This window comes from Euprymna scolopes, chromosome 17 (genome assembly GCF_053919585.1).
Source record: "Euprymna scolopes isolate OS-2025 chromosome 17, ASM5391958v1, whole genome shotgun sequence".
NCBI classification, from domain to species: Eukaryota; Metazoa; Mollusca; class Cephalopoda; order Sepiida; family Sepiolidae; genus Euprymna; species Euprymna scolopes.
The window spans coordinates 78711045-78730998 of NC_136498.1; the positions used below are offsets into that span (position 1 = coordinate 78711045).

The following is a 19954-nucleotide window of genomic DNA, read 5'->3' on the forward strand; positions in this document are numbered from 1 at the left end:
AGCGCCATCCACAGGCTCAAATTACGGAAGTGGATAGTACCGGAAAAACCTCTTCACTGTTGGCGGAATTAATTCAAGCTGCTGGGATCTTGCCTGATCATTTATCTTCAGAATCTGTCAATGCAGTTGCGGCGGCAGCGTCATCAGCAATATCAGTTACTGATGTAGGCATTACTCCTGACGATCCGGTTGAAGTCATCCAAGGAAGTAACGCTTTCCCCTCCACTATTGTACAAAACAAATGTAGGTTACACGAAATTTCTCTTTTTTTTTATACTTTATTGTCTCCCTTACATTATATTATAGTCGTATGGTGCCTTTACTTTCAGGCCAATACACACATACATATATATATATATATATATATATATATATATATATAGTAATATAGAAATATATCTATTACTACTGCTACTACTAAGCTCTCCTTACATATTGAGCACTGTTGAAGTAAATTCTGCAAATCTATACACAATATATTTTATCACCATATAATGTAATAGTATATGTATATATATGTTTATATCTGTCTCCCCAGAAATGGAGATGCCATTTTCGAGACGATGGATATGATCAGAGGCTGAAGAGAGCCCGAAATACGTGACCAGATATTGTTCCCTTTGTTTTGGATTTGAAACCAACAGTACCAATGTTTTTCTGATCCTCTTTAACACAAATATGAATAAATATTATGCTTTTATTTTGATATTTTCTTTATAATCAAGCACTTTGATGGGGTTCTCTCCCACAAACTATATACAGATGTTTTTTTGTTTCATGAAAAGTTGAAAGGAAGTTATTGAATAAAGTAAGAAAAACCTAATGAAGTATAATAAATATTTTCTTCTTCATCCCTAATAAGGCATATTTCCACTTGAACATGAGGGGCTATTATTTGGGATTGTGTTTTGTGAGTTGAGCAGTGAGATATCTGTTCACATCATATTTAAACTTTTACAGATTAGTACAGTCAAAGAAGCAGGAAACGGGTGGAATTCCAGTGTAGCAGTTTGAAGGAAAAAACTGAGTAGAAGGCTTCTTTCTGGCAGCTAGGACCTTAACAGTGAAGGGGTGGGATTTTTTTGCTTGTCAGATTAGTCAGGAGTATGTACATCGAAGGGGTATAATTGCTATGAGTTCATCAGAGCACATTCCATTAAAGTAAAACAGGCAGAGACATGTAACATTGCAGTGATGGGACAGAGGTTGGAGCTTGGCTGACAGTGTGGAACCTATTAGAGTGAAGACTTTTGAACTAGTGGTGGATGTACCAGCCCAGATGCAACGACCATACAACATGCATGTGCAAATTGTGGCTTTGAAAAGATATAAAATACGTTCTAATGTGAGTAATTTTCTAACATGATAGATGGAGTCTTTGCGGCAGCCTTGGCAGTCTTCAATCTATATGTTCTAATTCATGTTGCCTGCGAATGTTAAGCCAAGGCGTTTGAATAATGAGCTCTCAGATAGGGTGTAATTTATCATGGCAATCATTGGTTGAAACGGTTTTTTATAGTTAAAGGAATAAAGCTTAAATTGATTTACATGTCTATTTCCTAGGGTGTCTGTAACCTTAGAATGTGTGCATTTGTTTTTCTCTCGTGTCTATTATAAAGCATGGTGCCATTTCAGATTTTATCAGAAAGGTTGTTTATGAATATCAGGAATAATAAAGGTCCAAGAGTCAGCCTTATAGACACATTTGAATTAATATCATGTTTTTTTAGATGTACAGTCATGGAGGATAATCTGGATTTTTCTCTTGTCTAGGAAAGATGTTGCTATGTTTAGTATTCATCCAGAAATAGCATATGATTTAATTTTCATGAGAAGCCCTTCATGCTGGATCTTGTCAAAGGCCTTGTATATAGCCCTATCTTCCCCTGCCTTATTCAATATATTGTATATGCATTTAGAAATGACAATTAAAATATCCGCAGTAGAATGGGCTTGCCTAACTCCATACTGTTGGTTAGAAAGGAGCTTAACGTTTACAACATGGTGAACTAGCGATTAATGATTCAAAGATTTTAGTGAAAAGAGGAAGGAGATTGATGGGGTGATAATTAGTGAGTCAGTTCTTTCGCCAGAATTCTTGAATGCTTGTACCATGGAGGCAATTTTCTAGCTATCAGGAATGCAAGATTTGGTTAGGCATTTGTTAAAGAGTTTGGCAAGGACAGGGGCTAGCTCAGCAGAGCATTTCTTAAGTAATAAATCAGGCCCACACACTAAAGAGGTGTCTAGGTTTTTTATAATATCTATAATATAAATCTAACCGGTCTGTTTAAATGTATGTATGTATGTTTGTATGTCTGCCTAAAACTTTGGACAGAGGCGACGGATTTTCACAATATCAGTATTGTTTTGAAGCTGGACCCTTCGGATGACAAATATCGAAAAATTGGTTAAAAATATTAATTCCTTCACCCTCAACTGGGCACTTTTCTACAAGGAGGAGTCGCTTTTTATGCCGATATTTTCGAAAGTCATCCCCTCTTTTCGATTGACTAGCTTTAATTTAAACCTTCGCCACTTCCGGTTTGACGATGAATGCAACGGCAAAGACATTATTTTTTTTTTTTCACATTCTTTTCCTCCTTTACGGTACGGATTCGAGCCTACCTGCCTACTACCACTTTTCTTTTCACTCAACACATGCCTCCAAACACCCGAGCTACGCCAGGCATCCAGGCTAGTCATATATATTAGAAGGGATGGTTTTCAGATCTGAAAAATTAGCTTCTGCTTGCAAAGGTAAATTTGGGAGGGAGTGGTTTGTGGGGTCTGTGGAGTTGGAGGTAAAATTTCAGGCAAGCAGATCAGCCTTATCAGTTGCTGTGTAAGCGACCTCATGGTTTCTAGATAGTGGGAAAATTATTGATTGTCTGTTATTAATCACATTTATAAATTTTCCAGAAATTGTAAGCTTCTTATTTCTGCGACTCAATACATTTCCTGGTCATTTTGGTATGCCTTTTCTTACAGATATTTTTAGTTTCTATAAACGTTTGTCTATTTGTGCAGATGAAGCAGCAGAATGCATACTGCTTTTGTGCAATGGCAGCTGCACAAGTTGAGGTAAACCTTTGGGGATAGTATTTCTGTGTGGGAACATGTGCTTCAATGTCTGCTTTACACCATTCAATTGTTGTCATTGGCACACTGGTCAGCAGAAAGAGAGAAGATATACGTCCATGGGGCATCTTTGATTGCTTCCCAATCAGCCTTTTTGGGGCATCTTGTTATTTTGAGTAACAGCAACCTATAAATGTATTTATAGAAACATGTAGTGTTTCTAATTATTTTACATCAGTTTTTTTAAATAACATTATTTAATAAAAATTAATATAATGTTTGTTATACTATTAGTTATGATTTGATGAATATGTATTTTCTTCCTTATTGTGATCTTGTTTTATTAAACTTCAGTAACTACTCAAGCTTTGCAAGGTAATGAATGGTTTGAATATGATGTTACTGATGATCAACCGCAGTCTTATTCAACTGACTCAAATGATGCAATTACAGCACTTCTTGAAATTCAACAGCAACCTAACAGCAGCAATATTCAATTAAAAGAAAAAGATATTCCAATAAGGTAACTGCATAGTGTTTCCCTTTTTTACAATTTTAATCCATGCATGCAAACAGTAACTGAATAGTTTGTAGAAAACAACTTTTCAAAAATAAATTATTTTACTTTCAGTCAAAACAGTTGCTATTTTTTATTCAAGACTACCTGTATCTATCTGGCATTGCCTGGGATGCAATAAAGTCATTTTAGTCTTTACTTTTTTTTTGTTTTCAGGTAGGTGCATCTAATTTATGTTTCTTTGATTTGCATCATCTTGTAGCTTGTGGTCCAAATTGATCGGCAGTCACTCAATCATCATCCTCGTCCATCAGTTAAAATAACCAGTGCACGGTACAAAAGCAAAGAAAATACTTCTGCTTTCGTAAGAATGTGTGGTTACTGAGCCTGGAATTCTAACTTCTAACCTTAACCTCAATGTTCAACGACTCCAGTTATTCAATGAGAAATTGCCGACAACTCCGTAATCTATTCCGACAAATGGAGAGCTTATGTTAATTTAAACCAGTTCAATTTTTGTCATTTTTTCTTAAATCATCAGCAAAATTTCATCATTTCCAAATTGGAGCACATAAACAAAGAATTGAAAAACCATGACTTGATGTGAAGGCATTCTTTTTTTTTTTTTTTTTTTTTGCAAATATTAAGCCAAAATAGCATCTTTTATTATTTGGATGCGACAGTTGTGAGAAGGAAAAAGAGAAAAAGTTCATGAGAGGTGATGAAATTTATCTCTTGAATTTGCTAGCCTGCTGCTTTTTGTCAACTTGAATTTGAGCTGGTTAATATAATATTTTTGTATCTTCACACATCCTCAACTACTGCACTCGTCAATATATTGCCTACAAACTCAATGTAGCCACGTTCTCTAAAGAACATAGCTTATAGTCAATATTGTTTATTTATCGAATGGGTGTATTTCATACAGGATATTTCATACAGGATATTTCATACAGGATATTTGAGTGTCCTTATGTTAATCAGCCGGATGTTATTCTTCTGGCTAGGTTTTATCTTCTGTGCTTTAGAAATAGATATTTAACATTATTGGTCAGCTTTAGTAATTGATGATGTTGTGACCCATAGAACAAAGCTGCCAGTAGGTGACGAGCACTATTAGCAATATATTTCTGGAAAGAAAAACATACAATTTAAATCCTTAACATCCTTGTTGATTTTCTTAAGCTATATCTCTATCTTTTGCTCTTCTACTCACAATTGTTTGTCAAGATGTGATTTTATTTATCCCTTCTTTAGGAGATTAGACACAAGGTTTGGTTGATGAAAGCGTTTCTGTGGAACAGACTGGATTCAAACTTGGCACACCCAGATTTTCAGTCCATGTCATTAATCATTTAGTCACTGTCACCATGGATTTGTCTGGATGCTATCAACACAGATAAGATCCAGAAAGTGTTGTTTTATCACCTGGTCAACCAGTTTTGTTTTTATTCCAGACCCATAAGGTTAAGCATCTTATTTGTGATTCTTGCGATTCAACTAATTGTTAAAATTCTCTCCGCATCACTATCACATGGAAGATTGAATAAATTTCTTGTCTTTCTTTCTTACCAATCATCCATGTTTCTTCCCTGCATTTCCTTATCGTTCAAGCCTAACATTATAACATTCTTAATTGCAAAACAATATTTACATGAGAAATAGAGGAGATTTGAATTTCATGAACTTATCTTTGGATCTGATAAATCTGATTTTAATATCTTTGTAGCACTTTCCATTAGCGTAAAAATTGATTCCAATATGAATTGCTTCAAGTATGAATTGTCTGTGTAACTTGAATGTTTTTTCTCATGGTTGTTCTTGTTTTGTTTCTTTTCGAAACTGCCGTTGCTTTAGGTTTTGCTTTTAATTTTCATAGAAAAAAAATGAAATATTAATAATTAAAATTCCATTCTTCATCTTTTTTGCAGCAGTGGTGCCCTTGAACTTGCCAATTTAACTGAACCACAACATTTTTATACAATAGGTACTTTTTATTTGTCATAATTGTTTACCTTTTAATTTATTAATTTTTGTTTTTTTTAAATAACATGCCGCTCCTTACTTAAAAAGCATTTCAATTCATTGACACACATCACACTTTTTTTTTTTTTTCACCAAATTAGGTGTTCCTATTTACTTGCCTCCTCATGATGACTGAGTTAGAAAGGGTTGGTTGTTAATGTGAAGAAAACCAGCCTCTTACAAAGAGACACTTTGGATTTGGACAAAAAATTAAAATTACCTCAATCTAGAAGGATTTCTATCACACCAGCTGAGGACAGAACAGATGATGTATATTATCAGAATAGATACTGTACTTTGCTCATACTCAACAGAAACTAGGTGTCATTTATGCTTTGAATCCATGATCTCAAATCCATTCTCATATTTATTATTATGATTGCCCTCGTCTTGGTTACTATCATCTTCACTGCATTTCGGTCGTCGTACTTTCCAGCCTTCTTCAGATAACTTTTCTTGCCACAGCCACTAATCTACATGAATATAGGCATTACTTAAAAGATAATCCAGAATAAATTCTACCTAGAGACTGTGAGTCCAATCTCAGGTCAAGGAATTCAGAAGATACTGGAAGGCCAACTCTAAGCATTAAATTTTTTATCAAAATGTCCAGATTTGGCATTTAATAACCTGAAAAGCGTTGATATACTGTAAAACAAACACAACAAAACTAAATCAAACAGCATGAATAAATATTTTAAGATATAAAGAACTTTAAGCAAAATATTTTAAGATATAAAGAACTTTTACCAAAATGATTGGATTCGGCATTGAATAACTTGAAAAAGGTTGATATGTTGTAAAACGAAACAATTAAAGAAAATGCCATTAATAAATATTTGAAGATATAAAGAATTTAAAATATAAAATTTTTTTAGTAAAATGAAAAGATTTGTCATTAAATAACACAAAAGGGATGATATGCCTTAAACAACCCAACTAAATTCTACTATGCTGTTCTAAAACAACCTGACAAAATTATTCTGTTCTAACCCTAACCTGATATGGAGGTTACAATGCCTGCCATATCTCAGTTCACAAGCATTCAATCTTCATATGCATATAAAATAATTTTTAAACATAGTTTGTTGCACTTTCTTGTTTTTGCTAAAAAATTTGATTATTATCAGAATTTTAATATGGATCAGCTAATACATGATATCATATATGGATCAGCTAATACATGATATCATATATGGATCAGCTAATACATGATATCATATATGGATCAGCTAATACATGATATCATATATGGATCAGCTAATACATGATTTAATATATGTTATAGCTAATACATGATTTAATATATGGATTAGCTAATACATGATTTAATATATGGATTAGCTAATACATGATTTAATATATGGATTAGCTAATACATGATTTAATATATGGATCAGCTAATACATAGTTTAATATATGGATTAGCTAATACATGATTTAATATATGGATTAGCTAATACATGATTTGATATATGGATTAGCTAATACATGATTTGATATATGGATCAGCTAATACATGATTTAATATATGGATTAGCTAATACATGATTTAATATATGGATCAGCTAATACATGATTTAATATATGGATCAGCTAATACATGATTTAATATATGGATTAGCTAATACATGATTTAATATATGGATTAGCTAATACATGATTTAATATATGGATCAGTTAATACATGATTTAATATATGGATCAGCTAATACATGATTTAATATATGGATCAGCTAATACATGATTTAATATATGGATTAGCTAATACATGATTTAATATATGGATTAGCTAATACATGATTTAATATATGGATTAGCTAATACATGATTTAATATATGGATTAGCTAATACATGATTTAATATATGGATCAGCTAATACATGATTTAATATATGGATCAGCTAATACATGATTTAATATATGGATCAGCTAATACATGATTTAATATATGGATTAGCTAATACATGATTTGATATATGGATTAGCTAATACATGATTTGATATATGGATTAGCTAATACATGATTTGATATATGGATTAGCTAATACATGATTTGATATATGGATTAGCTAATACATGATTTGATATATGGATTAGCTAATACATGATTTGATATATGGATTAGCTAATACATGATATCTGGAAGGAAGAATGAGATGGATTAAATAAAAGGATAAGTTTGAATTTCTCAAAAATAGAAGATGATGATAGAAGGTATCTAAGTTGATCATCGGATACGTTATGAAAATGGCAGCAACAAATAGTTTTAAATATCTGAATAATCACAAGAAACTTGTAAGAAAGAAAATTGAACGACCTTTTGGGAATGATTTTGAGAGTTTTTATTTCTTTTCTAGAACAAGCAATGAACATTCTGAGCCAAGAAGAGAAAGAATCTGTCGCATCCATTAGCAGTTCAGCAGAATCTTTAGACGGTTTCCTCACTCCATCTACAATTCCTATTAGTCTATCCAAACAACTGAATGAACAAATACAGGTAAATATTGAACATAATGCCAATCTTATATATAAATAGATGACAAAACAGCTATATTCCAAGATGTTATTCATCTTACCATTTATTTCTTTTAGCATATCAAAACGTCCGCTCTTGACAGTATCTGTTTTTTAGTGCAGAAACAATCATATAATTATGTTAATTTTGAATTTTTTTCTGCATAAACTCTTTAGAAAAATAACTTTTAAACTTAAAATAAAAATAAATGGGCATGATCATATAAATCTGGAAAAATCTAAAGAATATTTGCATTGTGTGTTATAATATTAGATCAATGTTTGATTTAATAATTGTTGTGTCGTAACACAATAGTAAAAGAAGAAAAATCAAGCCGAGGTTGGTTTAACAAACAAAGTGTATTAACATCACAGGTACAAAAGTAGGAATACAGGTATAACTGACTAGCGTTCAGCTAGCCAGTGGAGTACTGTCGCTCCTTCTCATTGGTGCAGACATTACTGGCACTATATATATATAGTGAGAACCGGTGTAATTTCCCTTACGCATAAAAAGGCTGGTATACCCCCCCCTCCCCTTATATCCCATCTGGGGATTAATAACGTTTCTGTTTTGGGTTCACCCTAATCAACTCAGTTGATTTCCGTTTTCTTTTTGACCTCCTATTCTCAGGAGCTGTCTTTGGTATGGGCACCTGAAAAGTATCAAACACTGTGTCCATGATGTCTTCCTTGGGCGATCTGGTCACCTCACTGTTCGAGTATCTTTTCCGCATTTGATTAGTGTGACGTTTGTGCACAAAATGTGGTCCTTTAATCATATAGACCGTGTTGCCTATTTATTTTTCAACAATGTCGGACTCCCAAAAAGTCCTATTATTTTTGTGATTCTTGTAGAAGACTCTTTCGCCAACTTTATACTGTTTTTTTGTTATCGTTTTTTTGAGGTTTGGCCTATCCTGGTTTGGTAACAACTTGTGGAAAATCGATCATGACCTCTGCAGTTCTTTTAAGGGTGATCTTAGTTTATGCATATCTAGCACGAATACATTGTAGTAATTCGCCAACCCTAAGAAACTTTGTAGAGACGCAATATTTTCTGGAGCAGGCACGTCTCTTATTGCACTCGATCTATCTGGATCCGGCCTTCTTCCACGTTCATTGATGATTTGCCCCAAGTATTTTATTTTCCTCATGAAAAACGTACATTTTTCCTGTTTTTTTTAAAATCCATAATCCTGGATCCTTTCGAACACTTGGTTTACATGATCCTTGTGTTGTTCTTTGCTAGCGCTGTTCATTAACACATCGTCCAGGTACCCTACTGCGAAATCCAACCCATTTAACATAATGTCCATAATTTGCTGAAAAATCACAGGGGCGACATTGACTCCAAAAGCAAGTCTGTCAAACTTCTACAATCTCTTATAGGTATTGATACATACAGACACAGAACAAGTTTGGCAGGTCTAAACAACTCACTATATACATTAATAATGGAAATATCAGACCCACTTTCAAGCTATAGTCTTACTTTTTAAATATTTTAACCTGTACATATTTCCGGATATTTCTTTCTTCAGGTTAAATTTTTGTAAGTTTAATGGATGTCTTCTTTCTACCAGATTTTTTCCTACAATGTGATGCCTTATGTCCTTTCTGGTAGCATATGTCACATTGTTTACATTTGTAGGGACACTCATTGTACCAATGTTTATCTCCACACCTCCAACACGGTCCAGGTGGATCTTTCCCTGTTTTTTCCTCTGATTATTTTTTGAAGTCAGTTTTTTCTTCTGATGGATCTTTTTAATGTGCAATACTCCGCTTTCCTCTATGTCACGACTGTCCTGTTTCAACATAACAAACCGTTCAGTCTTCCGCTAAGCTTTATAGTTTTAAATTCGGCTCGTTTTCAAGTTTATTTAAAACATGACACCTGATTTCAGTGTCTTTATTTAAGACCAACCCTTGCACAAAAAGTAAACATTTAAAAATATCTGATGATAATTTTAAATGTTTAAAGTCATCGCAATGCTTGTTTACTATACTTGCATAAGTAATGTAGTCGTCTTCCTCTCTTTTAGTGACATTCATACACTTATATCTCTTGTGAAAAAAAAAAGTTTTTGTAGAAAACAGTTCAGTTAGCAACGTAACTGTCTCTTGGAAGTTCAACTCACTGGTCTTTTTTGAGAGAATAAAATTCACAAACTTTGTATGTTCGGCTGTTCCCAATTTTCTTAGGAAAAGTCTAACTTTTTTAGCGTCTATCCATGTACTGCAATCCAATACAAAAATATCTTCATATCTCCTATAGAAATGGGCAAAAGTGACATCTTCTGGTTTATAATTGAAGTTTTCAATGGCATTCCACACAGCTGTCTGCGAGTATGCGTTATGATTCTCATTTGCTTTTGTTAACTGTGTTGCTTCCAGAATTTTTTTTTGTTCTTCCTGTGTTTTCATCAAGACTTTTTCGAAATATTTCTGTTGTTGCAACAGCTCTTTTTTAAAATTCTCTTCACTTTCAAGTTGTCTTTGTTGCAAGGCAAGATTTTGTTCTGCTTGAAATTTGAATAATTGCAAAAGAGACTCTCTGAACTCGGCGTCCATCGTAACGAATTCAATTTACGAAACAATTTACACTTGAAATAAAAAAAATCAGTTTTCCCAATATTATTTATTAATCCATCCAGCTTTTCTTACCTCAGTTCTTTTGTTTGAAACATAAAAGTTAAGAAAAAAGTACTTTTGAAAATTTAATTTGTTGTACGTGATATTTCTTGTAAGAAATAAAGTCCGTCGAAAAAATAAATTTTTTTTTTTTTATTTGTACGTGGTTTTACATAGCAAACAATAAAATCCTTTGACTTTTGTATGGGAAAATCATTTATTTTATTTTTAACCTTTGTGTTTTGCACAATATGACTTGATCATTTAACAGGTCTTTTATAAGCACTAATGCTTATGAATATATATTCTTTCTTTCTTTCTTTCACAGACCGTTTCTCCTCTTATCAAATTTGATGGTCATTTCACTAACGTGTTTGTTCCAATATCATAAATAATGACTCGAATTTGTGGTAGTTAATCTGAACAAGTCATTTGAAGAAAAAAACTCTTATCGTGAAAAAACTGGTTTCTTGTGCAAAAAAAAAAAGACTGAACCTTTTTTCTTTTTTTTTTTTTTTTTTTCGAAACATTCGTGTCAGTCTATTCAATTATTTAATTATTGACCATATTATTCACATTCTCAAGCTGTAGGTTTTTGACAGCAAGTCTTTAGTTTTTTTTTTATAACATTGTCACATTACTATTGTAGTAATTAATTTGCTGTTAATCCTTGCGCATCCAAATATCTGTTTGAATAACAAAGGTGTTTTGCCGTAAAAATCTTGCGAATCCTTGTATTTTAATCACTTTTGGTGATTGTTTGCAGTGATATTGTTTCGATTCTGTCGTCGGCAATCTGTTGTTTCGTAACACAATAGTAAAAGAAGAAAATCAAATCGAGTTTGGTTTAACAAATGGAGTGTATTAACATCACAGGTACAAGGTAGAAATATGGGTAAAACTGACTAGTGCTCAGCTAGGCAGGGGAGTACTGTCGTTTCTTCTCACCGGTGTAGACATTACTGGTACTATATATATATAGTGAGAACCGGTGTAATTTCCCTTATGCATAGAAAGGTCAGTATAACTATTACTAACTATATAAAGCTATTCACAATTATTTTTTCTCACATTACTATAACTTATCCCTATTATTTTAATCAACACTAAAAATATCTTCTTATAATACTAATTTTTATTTATTATTCCAAATAAATATTTTTATCTAAAATTATGTTAATAATAGTTAAGTCTATAATTAGTGTGTTTGGGTTTTTAATACAAAACTAACTTTTATTTTGTAAATATCTATACTCCTATAAATTTGTTTTTTTTTGTATTGATGTTGGTATTAAAAGCCCTTTTTTCTATTTAAGAAAATACAATTTTGTTGTATATGGGTCGTGGAATTGCATTCATCTGCAAAAGATCTAGCTAATTTGCATATCTTTTAAACATTCATTTAAATTAATTCCCTATCAGTTTTTTCGGTTTTCTTATGGGATGATCATCTTTAGTTAACTATTACGTATAATTTTATTCATGCAGATATTCTACATGATTTATATTTGCATAATATTTGCATAAAAAGGTTATAGTAAACACAAACATCTTTCTATATATATTTATGTATGCGCATATATATTTGTTTAAAAAATGTTGGCTACCAAACTCCTCTGTCAGTTTCTGGTCTACAGATATGAAATGTAATATATGGGCTATTTGAACCCATGTGAAACTTAATATTTGAGCAAGAAAATTGATGCAAAAGTGTGAAAATTAAAACAATGGAATTTGACCGCATTACGAATATGCATGCGTAACGTAATAGCTATTGGTTCATATTTTAATTTTTAGCCTTGCAGCAAACATGTTTTCATAACTCATCAAAGGAAAAAGTAAATCGTAAGCTGAACGTTTTAGTTTCGATTCTCGGTGGTGCACGATTTATTTTTTTTTTAACTTTTAAAATCATTACCATATATTGGGTCCAATATAATATAATAAATACAAAATCTGCATTAATCATTATATCATATTTAAGCGTATTTTATGACCGGGCAATGCTGGGCGGCCTGCTAGTATGTTTACAGTTTTTTATTTTTTAAATAAAAAAAATGTAAACATACTTGCAGGCCTCCCGGCATTGCCCGGTCATATTATCTCTTTTTTCATAGAGGCTAAAATTATTAGTCATTAATCTAACTATTACAATGTGTATATATTTGTATTAGGAATACAACTATGGTTTAATAAATAGCTATTATTGGATACACTTTTAGTTAGACTTAACATTTTTTCTTTTTAATAAAAATCATCGCTACCACCACGCTATTCTCAAATTCAGTGCAGGAGACAGGCATCAAAAATATTAAAAATAAAATCTATTCTCTCCTTACTCATTTCAATGATTTCTTTTTCGTTAATGCTATTTTATGAATTTAAATTACGATAATTAAAGGTTATTTGGCACTAATCATGCTATTATATTATATCTGAATTCCTTATTTATATTTTAAATTATTATTTAATTCTCCAGTCCTATTAAAAGTCAAATCAAACCCATTATATGTATATATTCAAATAGGTTTTAATAAGGGTCAAATTTTTCACAAAATATAAAGACACCATTAAAACTTTTCAATGATTCCATCTGGAGTCACTAGGCTCGGTACTATCTTAGTCTGATCGGGTTTGCTTGGAATCTGATGGAAAATGTCAAATTATGCAAATCTTACAAATGCTACCAAAACAGAAAATAGTAAAATTCATTGGATACAAATTACAATTAAAAAAGAAAGTAATAATAAATGGAAAACGTAGGTCCATAAAATAACTGAAATATATTAGAATGTAAACAAACAAAATTGATTTGTTTTAAATAGATTTTCTTCGTTTCAGAAAACAAAAATAAAGTTAAACAAAAAATAGTTAAGAATGGAGTTAAAAATGGATTAAAAAAACTTAAATATTTAAAATAAAGAATAAGAAAATATAATTATTTAACCTTTTTTTTTTGTTTTTTTAAAGTTTCATCTTATGATACCTTAAATCTATTTGTAGGTTATAACTCCAGCGTCTTCCTCCACGTCGGATACCACGATTACTACTACTACTAGTGCGACCACCACCACAACCACCACCGCTGCTGCTGCTGCCCCTGCCATATTAAATCAAATTACATGCACTACAAGTAAAGGAACAAGTGGCACTAAAATTGTGTCTTTTACGAACCAAGACTCAAATATAAAAAAAAGTTCCATTTCAGCACCACTTTCATTTACATTGTCATCCACTACAACCACATCTTCTTTATCATCATTGCCCTCATCGTTATTATCAGCATCAACATCATCATCATCATCATCCACATCATCTAAAGTACTTGATCTTCTCAGCAGCTCCCTTGAACAGGCTCAAATTGACTTGCATACATACCAATTCATCGAAGGTATTGATAACTTTAATGAGAAAACTATTGTTCAAACTGTCCCTATACACAGTAACGAGTCTATCATTCAGACTGTACCCATACACAGCAACGAGCCTGTCATACCGCCTGTTCCTATAAATAGTAATGAGCCTGTTGTTCAAACTATCTCTATAAAGGACAATGAACCTGTTGTTCAGACTGTCCCTATAAAGATCAATGAGCTTGTTCCGACTATCCATATGAAGAGCAATGAATCTGTTGTTCCAACTGTCCCTATAAAGAGCAAGGAGTCTATAGTTTCTACTGTTCTTGTAAAAAGCAAAGAGTCTTTAGTTTCAACTGATTCTATTAAAAGCAAAGAGTCTATAGTTTCGACTGTATCTAAAAAGAGCAAAGAATCTATAGTTCTAGCAGTCCCTATAAAGAGCAATGAACCTGTTATCCCTATAAAAAGCAGAGAATCTATTGTCTCGACTGTCCCTATGAAGACTAAAGAACCTGTTGTTGTGACTGTTCCCATGAAAAGCAAAGAGCCTGTTGTTGTAACTGTCCCTATCAAAAACAAAGAGCCTGTTGTAACAACTGTCCCTATTAAGAGCAAAGAGCCAGTTGTTACGACTGTCCCTATCAAAAACAAAGAGCCAATTGTTGCGACTGTTCCTATTAAATGCAAAGAGTCAGGTGTAGTGACTGTCCCTATAAAGAGCAAAGAGCCTGTTGTTGCTACTCTTCCTCTAAAGAGCAAAGAGCCTGTCATTGTGACTCTCCCTATAAAGAATAAAGAGCCTGTTGTTGCAACTTTTCCTATAAAGAGCAAAGAGCGTATTCCAAATCTCACTATTAAGAGCAAAGAGCATGTTATGACTGCACCTATTAAGAGCAAAGAGTCTACTGCTGTAACTACCCCTATTAAGATAAAAGAGCCTGTTATTGTGACTCCTCCTATTAAGAGCAAAGAGTCTGTCATTTCAACTACCCCTATTAAAAGCAAAGAACCTGTTGTTATCACTACTTCAATTAAGAGCAAAGAGTCTATTGTTGTGACTTCCTCTAATAAAGGCAAAGAGTATGTTATTGCAACTCCCCCTATTAAGAACAAAGAATCTGTTGTTGTGACGGCTCCTATTAAAAGCAAAGAGCCTGTCATTGTGACTCCTATTAAGAGCAAAGAACCCATCATTGTGACTGCCCCTATTAAGAGCAAAGATCCTGTTGTTGTGACTGCCCCTATAAAAAGCAAAGACCCTATTGTCGTGACTACCCCTATTAAGAGCAAAGAGCCTGTCGTGACTACCCCTATTAAGAGCAAAGAGCCTGTTGTGACTACCCCTATTAAGAGCAAAGAACCTGTCGTGACTACCCTTATTAAGAGCAAAGAGCCTGTCGTGACTATGCCTATAAAAAGCAAAGAGCATGTTGTTGTGACTACCCCTATTAAAAGCAAAGAGTCTGTTTTTGTTACAGCCCCTATAAAAAGTAAAGAGCCTGTCAACACAAGTTCCCCTATAAAGAGCAAGGAGCCTGTTCTAGCGACTGCTCCTACAAAGAGCAAAGAACCTGTAATTGCAGCTACCCCTATAAAAAGCAAAGAGCCTATTGTTCTGACTTTACCCATAAAAATCAAGGAGCCTATTGTTCAGACTGTTCCTTCAAAAATCAAAGAACCTGTTATTCAGAATGTCTCTATAAAAATCAAGGAACCTCTTAGTCTATCAGGAGGTCATGTAAGTGCATCACTTTTACCTACTCCACCAAAAAAAGCATTGACACAACAGTTAAATTCCTTAGAAGAAAAAGGTCAACATCTAAAAATGGAAACTGGTAAGTATTCTTACATTATTTAAGAACAGCAATAATAATTCTTTTAAAATATTTTATAATTTTATATGAATGCATGAAAATATGTTAAATCCCAAATATTGACTTTTATTAATTTTTCATTTTGCTCCCTTTTTCAGCTATTCAACAGTTTAGTGAGATATTTTATACTCACTTACAATCACACCATCATAAAATATTGTTTTATTTTCATTGTCATCAGTTTAACATCTGTTTTACATGGTAACATGCATTGGATCAGCTTTTAGAAATGAACTTCCCAACTAACCTATCTCTGGCCAGGTCTTTATTCAGCTTCTTTTCTTTCTCAAGTCAATTTTTATCACTTTTCCCATATTTTTCTTAGTTTCCCTCATGAACTGCACCTGCTACCTCAACTGTTCTACATCTAGTCACCCAACTCTTATGCATTCTTTCAATGTGGTCATACTATTAAAGGCTCTTCTGCAAATATTTCCCTTTACTCACCATCATATCTAAGCTTGTCTTTAAGATTCACATTATGCATCAATCATTTTTTGCCATGCAACTCATGTCCACAACCCTCACTGGCCAGGTTCCATTTCAGTACACCATCACACTGTGTACACATGCTTAATAGACGTTTCCCTATAATCAATAAGTTGCTTAAATCAGTAAATATGCAAGATTGCTGTTCAAGATCAAAGAGACTTCCACAAAGTCATCTAAGCTAACAATTTATCTACCAATTAGCACAAAAGGTGGAAGAGAAAATCCTAAAGTAACAAAAACTATCAAGATTAAAACTTTTGAAAAGATTTTTAAAAGTCAACAGTGAAACGTGTGTGGTGCAAACTGAAGTGGCATCTTTTTCAAAAATGTTAATTTTATAAACAGTTTTTAAATGTTTAATTTTTAATGTTTTTGAAGTTATTTTGTACTTTCAATATAGATGATCATATTAAAATGATCTTCACTTTTACTTATATATGTACTGATTTCACAAAAATATATATTTTTGTTACTAAAAAATTTTTTTTTACAATTGACATTTGTGTAACATTTCTTAAATAATATTGACCCTGACAGACATTTATTATTTTAAAAGAAATATTATTAATAGTAAATTATAATATTGAGGTTGAAATCACCATGGAATTTTCATGGGGTCTCACTAGTTTGTATAATTATGCACTTATTTTTATAAGTATTTTATCACCTTCCACCCCCACTAAAAAAAATGAGATCACCCAATCGATAGATGAAATCTAATGCAAAAACTAGTTAAAAATTTCAACTTAAACCCATTTTGAAATGAATTGTCTCCAAAATCAAATTCTATCTTCCTGTTGACTTAAATAGTTTTAAGACCCTACTCTTTGAGGTTTCTTTATTTAAATATAATTTTAATATACAACTAATAAATGAGTAGTTGGTTGTTGTTTATTTTGCTTGTCACACCATGGAAAACCGCAAGTCAATTTCATTTGAGATATCTTTTAAACAATGAGAAAAGAATAACACAAAATGTTTATTTTTTTTCGATGTGTAAGACAGGTCTCAGTTTATAGATATTCACAGTTCTTGTTTGTAATTAAAGAGAGCGAGTGAAAGGAACCATAAAGGACCCTCCCCTCCCTCAAAGCAGACTTCCATTTAAATCGCTGGGTGTGAGTTCTCTGCTTTTTGGTCAAAATATGTTTTTTCTTTGTTTTTTTTTTTTTTTAACTAAAAAGCTTATTTCTGCCAAATCGCTAGAGCTTACCTCCTTATTTTTTGTCACTATTTATCAGGATTTTATTTCTATTTCTCTTTTTCTTTCTCTCACTTTCACTTTTTCTTTCTTTCTCCTTTCCTGTTTTTTTTTTTTTTTTCTCTTGTTACCTATTCTTTTTTGTCTTATGACAGTTTTCTAAAAACTATAATTTTCCCCTTTATTTATGATCGGAGTAGAAAAGTTGAATGATTTTTGTTTCATCAAAAATAGATTTTTTTATCTATTCTTTGCCCTATATATATATATATATATATATATATATATATATATATATATATATATATTCAAGACAAAACAAATAAAAAAAAAAAACAAATTAAATATTGTTGAATTTGTTTGTCAGTTCAGTAAGGAAAATATGTAATGCTTAGAATATTGTAAGAACTCTTGAAAGCATGGCATTTCAAAGCTTTATTGAACTAACAAATAAATTTAGCTATATTTATATTTGTTTTGTCTTGTTACACACCACTTGCAAGTTTTGAGCTTCATATATCCTGGGCCCTGTCGGTGGGCCATTAGAATACGCCGACTGCCTACCTGCAGAGGGTAAAAGTCCCTCAATGGGGGCCCTGGATTTGACCTTAAACTATATCCAGTGGTGAGGCCCCAGCTTGTGGGCTTTGAGGAGTGTGGAGCCACCCTTTAATTACCATTGCTCCCAGGTCCACTCTGACCCGGAGTGGTAGTACCTGTTAGGGTCCCAACTATGGGTTAAATAGAAACCGACGTGAAAACGACAAATATATTCTATTAAAAAAATTTTTTCTTCAAAATCTTTGGATTCAGCATTAAATAACCCGAAAAGGGTTGATATGCCGTAAAACAAAAACAACCAACCAATCATATATCCTGATAGGTCCCTATATGAAGAGTTGATTTATTTATAAATCCACTTGCTAAATATATCTATCTCTATCTCTACTATTATATAAAAGGAACTTTGTCTGTGTGTTCGTTCCCTATGGACTTGAAAATGACTGGGTCGATTTTTATGAAATTTCACACAAAAGTACTTTATGTGCCTGGCAAGTGTTCTTAGATAGGTTTTGTGTCGGAATGTCTTCGATAAGTATCGATAATCGAAATAATCCAATGAAAAAAAGAACAGACGATTTTGACCAAAGTTAACATCTTATACAGCCTAAATTACATTTGAGAAGTTTTATTACCACACAAGCTGAAAGGCCAAAATCAACAGTAGGTTCTTTCATATGGCAGGGATGTGTTCAAAATGAATGCTTCTGTTTAAATCACACTTTCACAATGATACTTGACCTTTTCATTTTAAACTTAAATTCAAGCTATTATCACAGCACAACCAGTAATGCCAGGCATATAAAATTAAGTAGGTTATTTGATATGACAAAGGTGCATTCAAAATTAATGTTTCTGTTTAGAGCACAGTTGAAGCATGATACTTGACTTTTTCATTGTAAACTTTAATGCAAGCCATTATATATGACAAATAATTTTATAAAATCCACAGTAGACTCTCTACAGTGCAATGTAGACAACAACATATTGTGAATTTAGTCACTGTAAAAGGCATGTGAAGTTTCCTCTGGGTGCATTGCGATGTGTCCCCAATTAGAACAGGTATTCAATCAATTTAATTGAAAAATGAGTTATTTCATCGATTTTGATGACAATAAAAATATGAGAGTGTGAAACATTCGTTGATCATCATTCAATCTCAGGCAACGTTGGGTCACCCTACTAATATATATATATAAATTAATAGATAAATGAGTTCAAAAAAATAGCTTGAAAAATTTATCTGTCCTTAACTCAAATATGAATTACTTATTTGCAAATTTATCTGTTTTTGTTTAACAAAATTGATATTTCATTAATTAAAAATTTTTTTCAAATTATTTTAAACTAGCAGGACTCATGGGAATTCCATGGAATGAGAAATATATTTAATCAACAAATGTTGATGAAGCTGATTTTTTCTGGATAGTGCAAAAAAATTAGTTTTTCTGGACAGAAAAACCAATAACACACAACAAATATGAGTTTATTAACATTTCTATGAAAATATTGTCCATTATATTATAAATCTAGAACTAACAAAAATGAGATAAATTAATAAGTACTAATAAATACAATGACAGTAATATTGTGCTACATAGTTCAATACAAATAATAAAATCATATTGTAAGAGACCATCTTTAATTTACTCCATCAGTCCAGCACTTCTTGGCAATGTTTTTTTTTCTG

General features: G+C 32.2%; 1 protein-coding gene across 6 annotated transcripts in view; it reads left to right on the forward strand.

Annotated features, from left to right (window-relative positions):
- The window catches only part of LOC145296820 (uncharacterized), a 141905-nt gene that overhangs the window by 86674 nt on the left and 35277 nt on the right, over nucleotides 1–19954 (forward strand). For 4 of the 6 annotated variants that reach the window (XM_080142906.1, XM_080142910.1, XM_080142908.1 and 1 more), the window contains 5 exons: nucleotides 3–243; nucleotides 3436–3604; nucleotides 5530–5585; nucleotides 7984–8123; nucleotides 13781–15971. In XM_080142906.1, coding sequence (XP_079999032.1) covers nucleotides 3–243; nucleotides 3436–3604; nucleotides 5530–5585; nucleotides 7984–8123; nucleotides 13781–15971 — 2797 coding nt within the window. The remainder of the gene's footprint in view (nucleotides 1–2; nucleotides 244–3435; nucleotides 3605–5529; nucleotides 5586–7983; nucleotides 8124–13780; nucleotides 15972–19954) is intronic. The other 2 variants (XM_080142907.1, XM_080142912.1) reach the window with 1 other exon arrangement.